The 18,127-nt window shown below is 35.0% G+C and overlaps 2 protein-coding genes across 5 annotated transcripts in view; one reads left to right on the top strand and one right to left on the bottom strand.

Moving 5' to 3' along the window:
* TMTC3 (transmembrane O-mannosyltransferase targeting cadherins 3) overlaps positions 1-1,134 on the bottom strand; it is a 56,951-nt gene extending 55,817 nt beyond the window's left edge. The window contains exon 1 of the mRNA XM_015152434.3: positions 953-1,134. The gene's annotated coding sequence lies outside the window, so the exon portion shown is untranslated. The remainder of the gene's footprint in view (positions 1-952) is intronic.
* A 214-nt stretch (positions 1,135-1,348) lies between these two features.
* Positions 1,349-18,127, top strand: part of CEP290 (centrosomal protein 290) — a 93,865-nt gene continuing 77,086 nt past the window's right edge. For 2 of the 4 annotated variants that reach the window (XR_013400687.1, XM_001101114.5), the window contains exons 1-12: positions 1,349-1,523; positions 2,105-2,233; positions 2,400-2,477; positions 3,873-3,942; positions 4,246-4,292; positions 6,872-7,015; positions 12,412-12,465; positions 13,070-13,090; positions 13,216-13,368; positions 13,763-13,945; positions 14,622-14,711; positions 17,260-17,382. Coding sequence is in view for 3 of the 4 variants with exons in the window: in XM_001101114.5 (XP_001101114.3) it covers positions 2,132-2,233; positions 2,400-2,477; positions 3,873-3,942; positions 4,246-4,292; positions 6,872-7,015; positions 12,412-12,465; positions 13,070-13,090; positions 13,216-13,368; positions 13,763-13,945; positions 14,622-14,711; positions 17,260-17,382 (1,065 nt within the window). In the remaining variant the exon portion in view is untranslated. Of the gene's footprint in view, positions 1,524-1,628; positions 1,819-2,104; positions 2,234-2,399; positions 2,478-3,872; positions 3,943-4,245; positions 4,293-6,871; positions 7,016-12,411; positions 12,466-13,069; positions 13,091-13,215; positions 13,369-13,762; positions 13,946-14,621; positions 14,712-17,259; positions 17,383-18,127 lie in introns of those variants that run through there. The other 2 variants (XM_077953218.1, XM_077953219.1) reach the window with 2 other exon arrangements.

Raw genomic sequence — 18,127 nt, 5'->3', positions numbered from 1 at the left:
AGGACAACGTAAGCACCTATTTCACTGGATTGTAAGGAAGAATAAACAAGATAATGAATAGTATTTGGCATAAAATCTTTCAGAAAAGTAGTAAAATTGTCATTCCTATAAATCTAACTAATGTCTTTAAAATTTATCTCACAAAACCAGTATATTTTTATTTTGTACTGAGCTATTTATTTTACCCAAATTGGGAGTTTAAAAAGAAATTCATTACTTATTTTCGAAAGGAAAATTTACCATCAAGTATAGTAAAATTTTTTTTAAAGCAGCGTTAAAAAAAAAAAAAAAGAAAGATGAGAAGCACTGGTACAGATAGTTGGAAATGTCATTTAGATTTAAATCTACAGCTTCTTAGGAAAGTTAGTTAGAGGTGTATCGCACTCCAGTATGGCTATGAGCAGATGAGCAAAACTTGCACAAGTAAGCGTGGTAAACACCAGAGAAGGCGCTTTCATGGAAGGACACCCTAGGTAACCAAGCAGTGACAATAGTACAGGTGAGTCCTCGGGTACCTTCTCTCTCCACCCCCGGCAGTGGCCCGGACAAGCACTAACCTCTCCTCTCTAGAGCCTTCCCTTTATACTAGCTCCACAACCATCAAGTCCCACCATCTGCGAAGGGAATGGTGCTACAGGTAAGGCTGGCGGGGTCAGAGGATGCCGAGACCTCTTGTCAATTCTTCGCTCGCCCCCAAACGAGGATCACGGCTGCGCGGCTCTCACTCTACCAAGAAAGATTCTGATACTAAACAAGGCTAAAACTTTTTGTTTTTTCCTTCTTACAGAAGGCACTACCTTGGACGCCGCCTGCAAACGCCTGAAGAGAAGGCAGGGTGTTTCCACTTTTTCAGAATGGGGCCAGGCCCTACGGCCCCAATAGCAGAAGCTTCTCTAACCCAGACTGCTGCCCTCAACTCCTCCTGATACGCTGACCCACAGCTCGACCTCACCTGGAAGCGGTTCCGCCAGGGGATGGCTTAGGAAAACCTCATGAAGAGCGGCCCAGCGAGTGACGCCACTAAAGCCACAGTCATGGTCTACCTCGTTCAGGCCACCAGCTCGTAGGCGCCTCAGCCACTGCGCCTCCCGCCTCTCGGTCCTTCCCCGCCGCCCCGGTACCGTCGCAGCCTTCCGCGTTGCACGCCGGGAGCGCCTTATCTCCTCTTCTCAGGGACTTCAGTTCCCAGCATGCACAAACCTCAGGCACATCTGCACTCTGGGATTTGGAGTCCTCGTTCCACGCCTTCTCATCATCCTGAACACCGAGTCCTGGGACTCCGGCGGAGAATCTAAACGTAAAGCATCACCCACGGTCGTGAATTGTAGGCTCTCTTTGCATCCGGGATCTTCTTCTGGCCCCGGCGGAGTTAGGGATGGTGTCGCTTAGCAGCCGCTGCCGCTTTGGCTTCCTTGGGGACCATTTGGCTGGACCCAGAGTCCGCGTGGAACCGCGATAGGGATCTGTCCAGCTTGGTGGTTGTGGTAGTGAGGGACCTCCGCTGGTTGCCAGGCTTGGTGTAGGTGGGTGGATCCCTGTAAGCAGGATCAGCGAGTCACTCCACGTTCAGGTTCTTTAGCCTTAGGGCCCGTGTGCCGCAGCGCAGCTACCCCGTCCCTTCCAGCCTCGGGTCCGTAATCCTGCCTTACTTCGGTTCCGGTTTCCGCCGCACAACTTCACTCATTCCAATTGTTAATTTCTGCTTCTTTTTTTTTTTTTTTTTCCAGCCCCAATTCTGCTTCTCCAAATCAAGGATCATTGTCAGCCTTCCACAGACCCTCGCGCTTGCCAAGATTAGGGTGTTCGCGCGCGTTGTGGGTAGGCGGTGTGGAGGAAGGGACCCAGAAATCTTAGTCCTAACTTATATTAGTGTTAGCAAGGAAGCCGTCACATTTTATTTAGCCGGTACACTCTCTGACAGTTTGTGCCGACTGCTATTTTTGATCAAGGCTATTTTGCCCACTTGTCTGTTTTGTGGCTAAGGCATAGTTCTTTGCTAACATAAGAAAGTTATAATGAAATAATCTGCAAAAAATGTAGGCTATTAGAAAACCAATAATGCTGTGTACCTTGAAAATGCTAATATCCACCTGTTTTGTTACAGAGGTGGAGCACAGTGAAAGAATTCAAGATGCCACCTAATATAAACTGGAAAGAAATAATGAAAGTTGACCCAGATGACCTGCCCCGTCAAGAAGAACTGGCAGATAATTTATTGATTTCCTTATCCAAGGTGCTTACTTGGTCAATAATAATAGATATATACATTAACTTATGATTATTAATAAAATATGAATTTTTTTTTCAGAAACAACTATTAATTGTCACAATCTGGAAGAGTTCTTATATTTTGCTTAAAGGTTATAAAATATAAAACAGTTGCTTTTCTGTTTACTTAGGTGGAAGTAAATGAGCTAAAAAGTGAAAAGCAAGAAAATGTGATACACCTTTTCAGAATTACTCAGTCACTAATGAAGGTTTGTATGTAGTAGGTTTTAATGATAGGTTTGGCTATTAGAGGAACTATAAAAATCTGTTCTTATATAAAGTAATCTTTGTGAAAATACTTGGTAATATCTACATCACCCCTCAAAAGTGCAATATATTTAAATGTAGATTAAGTATTTTAGTATGTAAAACATTGCTAGTTTCTACTTAAAGTTTCTAAAAGGGTATGTAGGGGAAATAGAATGAGTATGTTGAAAAATAACATAAGGAAATATATCCTGAGGTCCAAATGACAAATGCAGACAATGACTGCTATAGGGATTTGTTAAGAGGGGAAGTGATCTAAGAGGTGTCAGAAGACTTCACAGAGGATGAATACTGAGGAGTAGTTTTAGGTAAGTGGAAGGTAATGCAGTGGTAAGATAGTAAGGGAATTCTAGAGCTGTTGGTTACCATAAATAAATATTGAGGATAGGAAATAAGTTTATTCTTTACATTTGAGGAAATGCGGTGCAGCAAGTTTGTAGCAGGCTGTAGAGAAAACAAATCTTGGGTAGGTACTTTGAGATAGGTTCTTGAGGTCATTAAAGGTGTATTTTATGCTGTCAGCAATTGAGAAGGCGTTTTCGAACCACAGTTGATAGGTACAAAAATAGGCCTTAGGAAGGCAAAACTGAGTCTATTATATAGGACAAACTGAAGGAAATCGGAGCTTTGCAAACATCACATTATAGAGGAGTTTAAACCTGAAATTATGCATTAGAATAATAGCAATTGGAACAGAAAAAAAGTAGTGGAAAAACATTACAAAGAGATATGTTGCTTTACTGGATATAAGACTTGAGGACTTGAGGTAAAAGGGAGAATCAAAAATGTTTCATGCTATTAAAAATCTAGAAATTGTCGTCTTAAGTAAGAAAATTGCCTGGCATGGTGGCTCACGTCTATAATCCCAGCACTTTGGGAGGCCAAGGCAGGAGGATTGCCTGAGGCTGGGAGTTGGAGACCAGCCTGGATAATATAGTGAGACCTTGCCTCTACGAAAAAATTTGCTGAGCATGATGGCACACCAAGCATGATGGCATGCCGAGCATGATGGCACGCTGAGCATAATGGCATGCACCTGTAGTCCCAGCTACTCAGGAGACTGAGATGGGAAGATTGCTTGAGCCCAGGAGGCAGAGGTTGCAGTAAGCTGAGATTGTGCCACTGCACTCCAGCCTGGGTGACAAAGTGAGGCCCTATTTCAAAAGCGAAAAAAAAGGAGAGAAAAAATTATTTATTCATTCAACAAATATTTACTGAAAGTCTCCATGTGCCAGCCATTGCTGGCACTAATGAGCATAAGAAAACAAAATTTTTATTTTCAGTGCTTACATTCCAGTTTAAAGGCATATTGAAATAAACTTTTTTTAAATGTTTAGATGAAAGCTCAAGAAGTAGAGCTGGCTTTGGAGGAAGTAGAAAAAGCTGGAGAAGAACAAGCAAAATTTGGTAAGCACCTTGGAAAAAGTTTATTATGTTATTAAATAATGAGTTCCATTTGTTCATTAAGCTGTAGAAAATTAAATTCTATAAACTGTATATATTCAATTTATTTTTAATATATAACATTTATTTAATAATACATATTTCTAGACTCCTGTTTTATGGATCTGCCGTATAATACTTTTTGTTACCTTATAATCATGATGGACTCTTTTAAAAGAATTAATTTTGTTATTAAAATTTATGTAAAAGTTTGTTCTGTGGTAACTAATCAATTAAAACATTTGTCTTTTTTTTTTTTTTAAATAGAAAATCAATTAAAAACTAAAGTAATGAAACTGGAAAATGAACTGGAGGTATGTCTTTTTGTGTTCCCTAGGATGTAATTGTCATTAATTTTATTTTGAATTGTTTTCAAATTTTAAAATTATTATTGGCTGGAAAAATGATAAGGATGATTGTAATCATGGTTATTTGTTTATTCAGTATATGTTCTACATGCCTATTATGTGCTATATATATATTGTACTAAGGATTGAGCATACGGTTGTGAACAAAATAAAAAGCAGTTAACTGCTGAATGGAGCTTACAGTCTTGGGAAATATACAGAAAGATTACTAGTAACTGAGGTGGAGGGTGGGTGGGCATTTGAGGAATAATTACCAAAGGGTGTTATAGAAGTAATTTTTGACAAAGCTGAGGGCTAAAATATGAATATATTGTTGAGGAACAAAATACATAGAGACTTCTGAGAAGGTAGGAATGTAATGCAAATGGATCAGCCTTTGAAAGGAGGAATACCCTTTTCCTTTGTTAGGAGAGGAGGAAGAATGGATGAGGGGAGGAAGAGTGAATGTGTATAGAAGCTTTTATGTTTGTAGGCATAATGCCTGGAAGTTGAGAGGGTGGTGATGACATCATCTGTTTAAAAGAGTGGGAAATGGTGTGGTCACATTTTAATGAAATTAGATAAAATTTGAAATCCATTGGAGAAAGGACTGGAGAGTTGGGGATCTGGAGGCAGACAGATTTGAGTTCTAGTCCTGATTCTTTTACTTGTTAACTCTCTGAACTTGGATTACCTATTGTTTTTTGATTATATATCCAGCTCCTGGGAAGATGCCAAGCACTTTGAATAAATACTTACTACATGAATTATGGAGTTGGATCAATTCTGTGTTAGTCTTTAGCTAGACAGCTGCTATAGAATAGGAGGGTACAGTTGAAGATATTGGTAGGAAAGTGGTTGAAGCGACGATTGTGAAGTCTTAACTGAATGGATAAGAAAGTCAAGATTGGGGTTGGGTGGGCAGAAGGGTAGAGATAGAGAGGGAGAAGTCAAGGGATTAGAGTGTCCTGTGAGGTCAAAGGATAGGCATAGTGGGAATAATTGAAAGAATGTTCTGGCTGGACAAGGATCTGATGTAGGTGTGGGAGTGAGAAACTATAGTGAATTCAAGAAACAAGAAAAAAATAGATTAGAACAAAAGTTATGTGGAGATTGCTTAGGTGTACATTTGATAGACGTCTGCGGGCCACATGCTTAAATTCCCAATGCATTTTGCGGAGTTATTGGGAAGTTGATGGCTTGCTTCTACCATGAGTAAGTAAAGATGGAGAGCAGGACATCTTGTGAGAAAGCAGCTGAAGTTTTCATAGGATGATGGAGGAATGATAGGAATGATCACCTGAAGTTGCAGGGTTGGGTAAACCTAGAAGTACCAACACCTTCTCCTGACCCTAATGTATATGGGATCTGAAAGAATGAGCACCTTCCAATTGAAAGAGTTTCAAGAGCATTAGTATCTTGAAGGATCCAAATTGCAGCTAAGCCAAGATGGAAAGGAGGATTCAGTAAAGCATCTGAGGTTGTGAAATATTAATGTATCTTGGAAGAGAACTTAAGAGAGCACAATGGAGTACTTTTTGAAGGAGAGAAAGAGTAAGAACAGTTTGGTTAGTGCAGAGGAATAACAGAACTACATGGTGAAGAAATGAATGTGAGACACGTTAGATGACCAAATGATGTGATGTTCTGGGCCATGACCTAAATTAACAAGACTGTGAGGTAAAATTTATTTAATTTACAAATCTTAAAGGTAACCAAAACCTGAGCTGTTTAATATGGTAGCACTAGCACTAACCACTTGTAGCTATTTATATTTACATTGGTTAAAATTAAAATGAAAAATTTAGTTCTTCAGTTGCACTAGCCACACTTCAAATGCCCAAAGGTAGCTACATGTAGTGAGTGGCTACTGAACTGGACAGCACAGAGAGCATGCGCATTATGCTAGAAAGTCCTATGGGACAGCGCTGGTCTAAATAGTGCATGGTATGAGAGAAAGGGCAGGTTAAGGCACTCAGCTTCACTGACGGGGGCGGAGATTCTGTTGGTTTGTACTCCAGTTGCACTAGCCACACTTCAAATGCCCAAATGTAGCTACCTGTAGTGAGTGGCTACTGAACTGGACAGCACAGAGAGTGTGTCCATTATGCTAGAAAGTCCTATGGGACAGCACTCGTCTAAATAGTGCATGGAATGAGAGAAAGGGCAGGTTAAGGCACTCAGCTTCACTGACTGGGGCGGAGATTCTGATGGTTTGTACTCAGATTCCAGATCCCTAAGGCTTAGGAACTTTTGCAGTTTAGTCTGGTTACCTGTGGCCCAGTGGTTACAACAGAATGATTAACAGTCAGTTCTTTGCAGCTCTGGGTGGCTCAGGAAAAATTTAAGGAGTTATTAGCTGTGACCTAAAGCTTAAGTAAGTTTAAAAAAAAAAAAAGTTCTTAAGCTAATAAGCTAATATGATTTTAAATATCTGCACTGAAGTATAAGGAATATTTAAAGTCAATATAATGATTTGCTTCTTGACTCATTTGAACCTCAAAATATAATGGGATTAATTTATACTTTGGGTTTATTACTTCAAGATGGCTCAGCAGTCTGCAGGTGGACGAGATACTCGGTTTTTACGTGATGAAATTCGTCAACTTGCAAAGCAATTAGAACAAAAAGATAGAGAATTGGAGGACATAGAAAAAGAGTTGGAGAAAGAGAAGAAAGTCAATGAGCAAGTAAAGCACCTTTTTTTTCCATGAATCTTCACTGTTCAAGTTACCTGGCTATTTATTATTGGTAACAATATCAATTTTTATATTGTATGTTATATTTGAAAAATGATGTTCACTTATCTCTAAGGTTTTATATCACTGTTCATTTTGTCATCACCAATTTTAAAATATAATGTAACAGATACTTCTAGTGAGTATGACTTGAAGATTAATTATTTATATTCGGAGGTACATTTTTCTCAGTACATCAAACTTGTTACCTAAAATTAATGCTTTTTTCTGGAAGATTGGTATTAAGAAACCAACAGATTTTCATAAAGAAGTGATCTTTCTAGCGCCATAGTTTATTTTGGGTAAAAGTAATATTTGTTTGTTTCAGTGTATTTATATGATTAGTAGATTTGTAAATGAATCTTTTGATGATATATTCAATAATGGTTAATTAAATATCTTGTTTTTGGTTGTACCTTATTTTATGTGTGATATATATATATACACACAGTATATATAGTTTTTGAAAAGTTGTGTTCATGTCAGTAGTTTATAAATGACATCTTTAAAATAACATTTTTAATGCATAGTTTTTATTACTTCATGTTATTCCTTGTTATAAACTAGTAATTCTTGCAGTGTTCACTTGAATTTAGTTTTAGGAAAAAAGATTTTTTGCAGATCAACTTGTATTTCCTGGAAGAAAATTTCCTATTTTTACCTTAACTTCCTGTTTAATGTTTTATTTACTTAACATTTATTTGTTTTTTATTTCACCTGAGCTGTTAGTAAACTTAGTAAAATTTGGTGCCTACATGTGGTAGCTGTCCTGTCCCTTATACTCAGAAACATTTTCCATCTTTGTGTCCTTTAAGTCATTGTTGTGTTATATTCCATTTATTTTATTTTGTCCATTGTTCTCTCAGAAGTTGAGGGTCATACATTTTAAGAAAACAATGATATGCTATTTAAGATAATGTATCATAAATTGATTTGTAAGGAAAAGTATCCCCATTAATGTATCTATTTTACTCTAAAATTTTAAAGAATCATATATAAGTTAGCTATGGAAACAATGTGGTAGAGACAGTATGGATTGATGCCACTTAAATGTTAGGAACAAGCTCTTAGAGTATTATCTGTTTAATTAACTCTGCAAAACACAGCAGACCTGTGGATTTTTTAATAGTCATAAAGGATCTAGCTTATAATATTCACTGGTAGAATTGCTTAGGGGGATGTCTGTGGTTTTCTGGACTTTTGTTCCTCTATATAGACCTGTATCAGTTGACTTACCATCATTCATACCACATACCCTTAGCTAATCAGAACTACCTTGTCCATTTTTATCTTAGAGTATTATCTTTATTCATAGTCACACACAGAGAAAACTTCAATATGTGACCTGTGTTCCTTTTTGGCTGCTCAATTCCTTTAGATGAAATATGGGTATGGGTTGCTTTGGCAATTACTTCTTTGCCCTTAACTAGTCATTCAGTTTTGTTGGGTCTTTACAGCATACCAGAGACTGTGCTAGTTACTAGTGATATAGTGGGCAACTTTGTTCTGGTTCTCAAGAATATTCACAGTCAATAATAAGCATAACATAGTGATAATATGATAGGGAGATAGATAAGGTTATGTTCTGGCATACTCTGAAGAGGGATACCATAATCAGCCTTAAGGCACAGGATGTGATCTATAAACTGAGATTTGAAATAGAGTTAGACTGGTAAGAGGAATGAGGATGTACATGGTGGTTAAGGAAAGAACATTCTGGGTAGAAGATACAGCATTTGCTAAGACCTAGAGGTAAGAGATGTTATGGAGTATTTAGGAAACTACAGTTATTCTTTTTGACTGAAATATAAGTGAAAATAGCTTTCATAGAGTTCTTACTATGTGCCAGGCACTTCATAAGCATTAATTCATTATTGCTTATTTGATACTTACCATGTGAGATAGTTGTCATTTCTACCATGATATAGATGAAGAAATGGAGACAGAGAAAGGGTAATTGCCAATGGTTGCACAGCTTATAAATGGTAAAGGTAGGATTTGAAAACAGTCTTAACTCAAGAGTTTGTGCTATCTTGCCTACCAAGTTTTAATTCTTATGATCCTCTGGAGAGATAAGCAAGGGCCAGTTCCTGATGAATTTGATTCTTTTCCTGAAAGAAGCCAATGAAGAGTTTTGAGCACAGGACATCATGATCAGATCTATATTACTGTACTTTATAGAGAGTGGATAGAAAAGGGCCAAGGCTAGTAAGGAGACATTTGTGTTAATTCAGGGAAGCACTAATGATGGCATTTGCCTGAGAAAGACAAGTGTGAGAGAAGTAGATGTAACTGGATGTGGTGAATGTAATTGGTTGTTGGAGGAGAGGGAGGATGGAAAGTCTGCCTAATTTTGTGGGCTGGGCCACTAACTAGGTAGATAGTGCCATTCATTAAGGAGGAACACAAGAGGAATTTGGAAAGCTTGAGATTATTTCAGTTTTGTAGATGTTGAGTTTGAGGTTCTTCTGGGCATATTCAAAAAAGGTTATTTGTGGATATGGAATTCACAAGAGACCCTGAGCAGATGATGAGGATTTATGAATCATGTGATTCATAAATCAAGTGATTATAAGGCACATCTCTGAGAAATGTCTAATAAAGCAATGAAACAGGAAGAGTGCTTCAAGGAAAAGCTCAGGAAAGGAGACACAGACTGTGACGTTTGAGAAGACAAGGGAAAAAGCATCTAGAGCATTAAATGCTTTAGCATTAAGTTCTTGACTTCTTGTAAAAATTTCCCAATTCAGAACACAGTGGGATTATTAACTTTCAATGAATAATAATAATGATAGGCAAACCTCTAAAATTTGTATTGTACTTTGTGTTTTATTGTAAACTTTCTTTAAATTTTTTATTTTGAAAAATGTCATAGCTTCATAAAGATTGTAAGAAATACACTGTTGGTGGTAATATAAATTAGTTCAACCATTGTGGAAGACTGTGGCAATTCCTCAAAGATCTAGAAGCAGAAATATCATTTGACCCAGCAATCCCATTACTGGGTATATACCCAAAAGAATATAAATCATTTTCTTATAAAGATACATGCACACATATGTTCACTGAAGCACTATTCACAATAAGAAAGGCGTGGAATCAATCCAAATGCTTATCAATGATAGACTGGATAGTGAAAATGTGGAACATATACATCATAGAACATATGCAGCCATCAAAAAGGAATGAGAGGTCAGGCATGGTGACTCATGCCTGCAATCCCAGCACTTTGGGAGGCCAAGGCAGATCACTTGAGGTCAGGAGTTCAAGACCAGCCTGGCCAGTATGGTGAAACCCCGCCTCTACAAAAAAAAAAAAAAAACAAACTTGGCATGGTACTACATGCCTGCAATCCCAGCTACTTGGGAGGCTGAGGCAGGAGAATGACTTGAAACCAGAATGCAGAGGTTGCAGTGAGCTGAGATTGCACCACTGGACTCTAGCCTTGGCAACAAAGCTAGACTTTGTCTCAAATTAAAAAAAAAAAAAGGAACAAGATCATGTCCTTTGCAGGGACATAGATGGAGGTGGAAGGCATTATCCTCAGCAAACTAACACAGGAACAGAAAACCAAACATTGCATGTTCTCACTTATAAGTAGAAGCTGAACAACGAGAACACATGGACACATGGTGAGGAACAACACACACTGGGACCTGTCAAGGGGTGAGGAGGAGGGAGAACATGAGGAAGAATAGCTAATGGATGCTGGGCTTAATACCTAGGCGATGGGTTGATCTGTGCAGCAAACCACCATCGTACACATTTACCTATGTAACAAACCTGCACGTCTCACACATGTACCCCAGAACTTAAAATAAAAGTTGATGGGAAAAAAAAAAAGAAAAACAATAACCACCCACATACCCTTCATATGGATTCACCAGTTGTTAATGTTGTGCCAACTTTGCTTTATCTTTTTGTCAGTATTTTCACACACACATATTTCTCTGTTGTTTGTTCAATCACATTGTTTGCTGAATCGCTTAAGAGCTAATTGCAGATATGATACTTTGCACTTAAATATTTCAACTTGTCTATTTGAAAAAGAAAGATGTTCTCCTACAATGAACACAATATAATTGTCATGCTCAGGAAATTTAATATTGATTCAACACCATTATCTAGTCCATAATGAGATTTCTTCTAATGGCCCAATAATATCCTTCAGTCTCCCCACCTCCAATATCCAAAGTTCCATCAAGGATAACATACTACATTTGGTTCTTTATTATAGACTTTTAAATATTGTTGTATACCATTGTGATTCTATCATTTCCTTGAATAAAGAGGAGAACCAGAAAAATGAAAGGTCATAAGAGGAATGAGGTTTGGAGAATAGGCGAAAAAAGACATCATAATGTTTATAATAATGTTTGCCTGTTTGGAGAAACAAGAATCACAAATGAAATCAGTTATATGTAGATAAGAAAATCCTTTATAACTTTTTGCTATTCTATTCACTGATCATTTTGCTGAGAACTCTGTATGCATTTTGTTTAACTCTTATGTCAACTTATATTAGAAAACTCAGTTATAGAGATGTTAAGTAACTCATTCATGCTTTACTAGAAATTGGTTGATGAGGGACATAAACCTAGGCCAGTGTGATTTTAGATTGCTTCTTTTAACCATTGTGTTGTATTGCCTTTTATTTCTAAGTAATTTATGTTCACTGAGAGCAAATAATAGTCTGGTTATGACATAGAAAAGTGAAATATAAAGATGTTGGGCAGAAAATTATTAGGGTTTTTTTGGGGGGAGCAGATTAAGTTGTTTCTGTATTCTTTGGTTAAAGTTTGTGTGTGTGTTCTTTTTAATTCTTTAAAATGAAACTGTTTAATCTTTCTTAAATCCTTAAGTTTTGAAAATTTTGACCATTTATTTATGTGTTAGGTTGATATTAAATCCTTAATAGCTTTAACATTTTCTACTTTATTAGAGAGGATTTAAAATTTAAGTAGATAAGCTGAATACCTGGCTTTATATTAAATTACTGCTGATGGCCAGGCACAGTGGCTCACGTCTGAAATCCTAGCACTTTGGGAGGCTGAGGCGGGCGGATCACTTGAGGCCAGGAGTTCAAGACCAACCTGGCCAACACAGTGAAACCCCATCTCTACTAAAAATAAAAAAAAATTAACCAGTTATGGTGGTGCATGCCTGTAATTCCAGCTACTTGGGAGGCTGGGGTGGGAGAATTGCTTGAACCTGGAGGCAGAGGTTGCAGTGAGCCGAGATCTCACTACTGCACTCTAGCCTAGGCAACAAAGAGAGACTTTGTCTCAAAAAAAAAAAAAAAAGAAAATTCTGAATTTTATCTTATTATTATTTTTTTACTATTTTAGTTGGCTCTTCGAAATGAGGAGGCAGAAAATGAAAACAGCAAATTAAGAAGAGAGGTTGGTAAAAAATTTTAGTAGTTGTGGTGGTTCAACAAAAGTACTTGTTAAAAAAGTTTACATAAATTTATATTGTAACCAGGACTGGAGTCTTCTAAGAAACTGATGTTTTCAAACTGATTTTATGGTATGACTTTGTCTCGGGGAAATAGAAAACAAAGCAAAATGTGAGGCCATTACGTATTACCTTCATCTCAGGTCTATGCGGGTAAATCTTGTTTTTTTTTTGTTTTGTTCTATAAGCTATTCTTTGCTCGTTTTCAAATTGAATAGATGACTGAATTTCTATTCTTATTTCTCTTACCCCAGATGCTTTAAAAATGTTTTTTTATTTGTGAAATCTTATAAATTCTGATTATCATTTGGTTCTACTGAGCCAAATAATGTTTGTACATTGTTTATTCTGATAGAAATTAAGTTTCTAACATAATTGAAATATTCTTTGTTTTGGTAGATAATTAGTATTCTTACTTTCTTTGGTCATTCAAAATAATATACATCGTTTTCCTAAATTTTTCTTGTTTTCTTTAGTTTCTGATTATTATTTTTAATTATGTATTGCCTTTCTCGTTTCTAATTACCGTTTTCCTGTCCTTTTCTGTAGAACAAACGTCTAAAGAAAAAGGTGAGGCTTTAAGGGTGGTGAAATCTTGGGAATTTAAAGATATGTTCTGAAAGCACTATTTAGAGGGTATAATTTTGTTATTCTGAATAGTTTCGTAATGGAATGTTGTGTTTGGTTACCTTCAGAATGAACAACTTTGTCAGGATATTATTGACTACCAGAAACAAATAGATTCACAAAAAGAAACACTTTTATCAAGAAGAGGGGAAGACAGTGACTACCGATCACAGTTGTCTAAAAAAAACTATGAGCTTGTCCAATATCTTGATGAAATTCAGGTAAAATGGCTAGAAGTCAGTTCAGAGCAATGATTCCTAAAAATTTTAATTTCATTATAATGTAAATATAATATTTAGCCCTACATGTAAATTCTTTGGTATAAATCTGTCACCATGAACTTGTAAAACATGAAATAAATTACATCTTTGAAGTAGCAACTTTTTAGCCATTCTTTTTATATTTGCCTATCTTGGTCATTAAGAACAATTGAGGTCCTTATGTACAATTTTCTTGATATTCAATTTGATTTAATTGGTCAGTGCCAATTAGTAAAGTTCTATAAAGAATTCTCTTTTTTTCTAGCAGACACTTATGGCTGCATTTAATTTTAATTTGGTTTAATTTTCAGTTTTTTAAAAATTATTTTTTAATTATAGTGTCTAACTTTTTTAGACTTTAACAGAAGCTAATGAGAAAATTGAAGTTCAGAATCAGGAAATGAGAAAAAATTTAGAAGAGTCTGTACAGGAAATGGAGAAGATGACCGATGAATATAATAGAATGAAAGCTATTGTACATCAGACAGATAATGTAATAGATCAGTTAAAGAAAGAAAACGATCATTATCGACTTCAAGTAAGAATTACTTTTAGAATAACTTATTTATTCAGACTTCATGTTATCTCATTACTGTTTATTTGACACTAGAAAGTACTTTTTCTAGGATGTGAATTTTTGTCTGTCTTTTTAATTCTGTAATATGTTGTCATGTTGATATATTTGTCCATATGTGTTTCTCCAGTCCCCTCACAAACACTAATTCTTGCAATTTAGGATATATAAATGATGCTTGAATGAATGTGTAGATAGCAGTCATGTACAGCTCATAATTATGGGGTTTTCTATAAAAGACTCTTGAAAATCCTGTGGATCATAACATTTAATTTTATCTTAAAATAAATACATTATATATATATTAGAAACCAATACATTGTTCACTATGTGGATTAAAGTTGTTTAAAAGGTAGAATAATGTTTAAAAATAAAATTTTCTAGTAATGAAAGATAATTATGCAATTATAAGATGTAGAAACTATTAAATGTCACCTATAATTCCAGGATGACTTCAGTGATAAATATGCATATGTAATATCATGTATCTGTATGTATGTGTATATGTGTATATAATAAGTATGAATATGTATGTGTATGTAGGTATATTTATATATATAATGTATGTGTAAATATGCACAGGTATAAATATATATTACATCAATTTGAAACAACTCTTGAAATAACTGTTGTCTTTTAGGTACAGGAGCTTACAGATCTTCTGAAAGCAAAAAATGAAGAAGATGATCCAATTATGGTAGCTGTCAATGCAAAAGTAGAAGAATGGAAGGTATTTTTTTAATTGACATAATAACTTTTTCTTTTTGTATTTTAGGTATAAATTTTAGTCTTATTTTTGTTTAATGCCTTATACTGGTTTACAACATTTTTATTAGGGTTTTTAAACATAAGTTTATTTTATTTATTGGTTAGAAAAGCTCTAAAACTGTCCTTTTTGATCTCTAGCTCATTTGCTATTGAATGACTTCTTTCACTTCAATGAGTTGAACTTTAAACTTTTTGATAGAAGTCTAACTCCAAAATATATTTGGCAACTAAAATATATAATTCTAAATGTAATTTTAATCTTTTCACTTAACTCATAGTTACTTTGTATACATTAGTTAAATAGTTGCAGGTTTAATTTAATTTTTCTAACTGAATATCAGGTTAATCAGTGGGAATAAGAATAAGCAAAGGAATCAGAATAACTTGGGAAGCCTTTTCTAAATACACTTTTCTTCCTCACCACCACTCTCCAACCTTAACCAAATTGTCAGGCCTTACCATATTAGAAGCTGGGATTGTGATATTTGTATATTTGAAAAACATCAGAGATTATTCTGAATGAATAATTCTAATTTTAAAAGCTATCACTTCTAGAGTCATTTGCTTTCTAGTAGGGTTCACATAAATCTTGTTGGCAGTTTGGAATTGGTTAGCATCTAGAAAGCTCAGATAACCTATATTTTAAACAAAAGCAGTAGCAATGGAAGTAAGGCCTATAGAATCAGTCAAGCCTCCATAAACTTTATATAAAGGGCCAGAGAGTGAATATTTTAGACCACCTGGTCTCTGCTATAACTAAACTCTGTTTATAGCATGAAAGCAATCATAGACAATATGTAAATGAGTGAGCAAGGTGGTTTTCCAGTAAAATTTTATTTACAAAAGCAGGTGGGAGGCCAGATTTGACCTGTGGGGCGTAGTCTACCAACCCCTAGAAAAAACAGTTGTCTTTACCAGATTTAATGTTGGCGGGGTAAATGGTAACATGTTATATGTATTCTGTACTGTGTTTGACTTAATATCTTTTCATAATTATTTTATATCAGTACATGTAGTATTGCTGTTCTTTTTAAAGGCTATGTAATTTTTCTTTATATACAGGTGTTTATTTGATAATTTGTGAAGTTTATGAAGTTTCCAATTTTGGGGTTAGAAACTGTTTTAATTAATATTCTTATATATGTTATTTTGCAAATGTACAAGTATATCTGTGGAATAAATTGCTGCAAGTGTAATTGTCATGTATGTTGCAAATACATTCTTCCAGTTTGTCACTTTTTTTTTTGCTTTATGGCATTTTTTGCTGTGAAATATTTCTTTTTATGCTTAGTTAAATTTGTTATTTTTAAATGACTTTTGACATTTGTCATAATGAGAAAGGCTTCTGAGTATAAACTTGTTTTCTCATCTTTTCTCCTAATATCTTGTTTTTTTTGAGACAGAGTCTCACTCAATTGCTCAGGCTGGAGTGCAATGGTACAATCTCAGCTCACTGCAAATGCCACCTCCTGGGTTCAGGTGGTTCTTGTGCCTCAGCCTCCTGAGTAGCTGGGATTACAGGCATGTGCCACCATGCGCGGCTAATTTTTGTAGTTTTAGTAGACATGGGGTCACACTGTGTTGGCCAGGCTGGTCTCGAATCCCTGGCCTCAAGTGATCCTCCTGCCTTGGCCTCCCAAAGTGCTGAAATTACAGGCCGTGACTCTGCCTGGCCTTTTTTTTACATTTAAATCTTTGAAACATATAATTCATTTTGATGTAAGGAGTATAATATGGATGCAACAGAGCTACTCTGTTGTCCAAACATCATTTATTATTTCATCTTTCTCCTGTTGAAATACAATTTCATTTTTATATATACTGCTTTTGAATTTGAATTTAATTTTGGAGTCTCTTTTATTAAATTGATTTATCTATTTTCCAGCTGTGTATACTTGTTTTAACTTTTGTATATTTTAATGTCTAAAAACATTATCATTTTTCCGCTTTTAGAATTCTTTATGAACATATTTAATGTAAATTATAGAACTGGCTTGTCCAGTTCTTAAAAAATATCTTGTGGATTTTTATTGGGTATGTGTTAAATTTATAAATTATTTTATAGATTGATTTAGGATAAACCTTTTTATGATATTTAGTCCTCCTAGCTAAAGAACACAAGATAACTTTTCTTTCATTTATTCAAGATATTTTATGCATCTTAGTTGCATTTTAATTCATACTTCATAAAGATCATTTGTATAAAACTTTTCACAGTTGTATGGAAGTACTTCTTGTTTATAAATGAGTTTTGAAAGGTTGAAATATTTTTAAAGATTGAATTATTAAGAAAATTCAGTGTATATATTAAAATCATTTTCTATTTGAATTTCAGGTCAGATATACAAAAGGGACAAAGATTATGCCAGTAGTTGCTCATACTTTCTCACTTCAAATAACTTTTATTTTCTGTATCATAAATCTATTAATGGTGTATATTATTTATGATAATGAAGAATGTTTTATTAACTTTCGTTTTGCATAACAGATTCTATTTTGTTTATTTCTAGCTTATTTTGTCTTCTAAAGATGATGAAATTATTGAGTATCAGCAAATGTTACATAACCTAAGGGAGAAACTTAAGAATGCTCAGCTAGATGCTGATAAAAGTAATGTTATGGCTCTACAGCAGGTAAAATCCTACCAGAATTTGGTTTATCAACCAGTTTTATTACAGTTGGAACTTTGAACGATGTCTTTTATTTATTATATCATCAGCGCCTAGTCTAGCAGCTTGTATTAGCAACTGTATAATAATGTCTTTTGAAATTTCTTATACCATCTGGTCGCATTAAAAAATTAGAATTAAGTTTATGGAGTCCAGATTAGAGTTAGAACTAGAGTTGTTTATTTTTCTATGTTTATGTGGATAGTACACATATTGTTTTGGTTAGAAATTAACAAGAAATGATTTAAAACTTTTAGAAATTTTAAAATAATTTAATACTCTGTTAAGGTTTATTTTACTGTATCTTAGTCCTAACATATCCTACACAATGTGAAATAAGCTAAAAGCATGGTTATAATTTGATTATGCTGCCTATTTTATTTTTAGTGAAAATAACTCATATAAAAGGAAGTCACACTTTTATTATTTGTGCTGTAGTTATAGTCCAAAAGTGAGAAGATGATTTGAAAAGTATATGCTGAGTAAGAGCAATTACAGGGGACAATATTTTTGAATAAAGTACTAAAGGGGAAAAAGCTAAGTAGAATAAAAGAGAAAGCACAGAGCAAAACAGAAACATACAGAATGGTAGAAAGATGAAATTGAATGGAGGATGAGGAAAGTAACGTAAGGAATTGTAAAAGCCACAAACATTAGGGAGTTCTGGAAATACTATTTTCCAGAGTGTTAGCCTTTATATCCATCTTTC

This window comes from Macaca mulatta, chromosome 11, assembly GCF_049350105.2.
Source record: "Macaca mulatta isolate MMU2019108-1 chromosome 11, T2T-MMU8v2.0, whole genome shotgun sequence".
Classification (NCBI taxonomy): domain Eukaryota; kingdom Metazoa; phylum Chordata; class Mammalia; order Primates; family Cercopithecidae; genus Macaca; species Macaca mulatta.
This window is presented reverse-complemented; position numbering and strand designations above follow the sequence as displayed.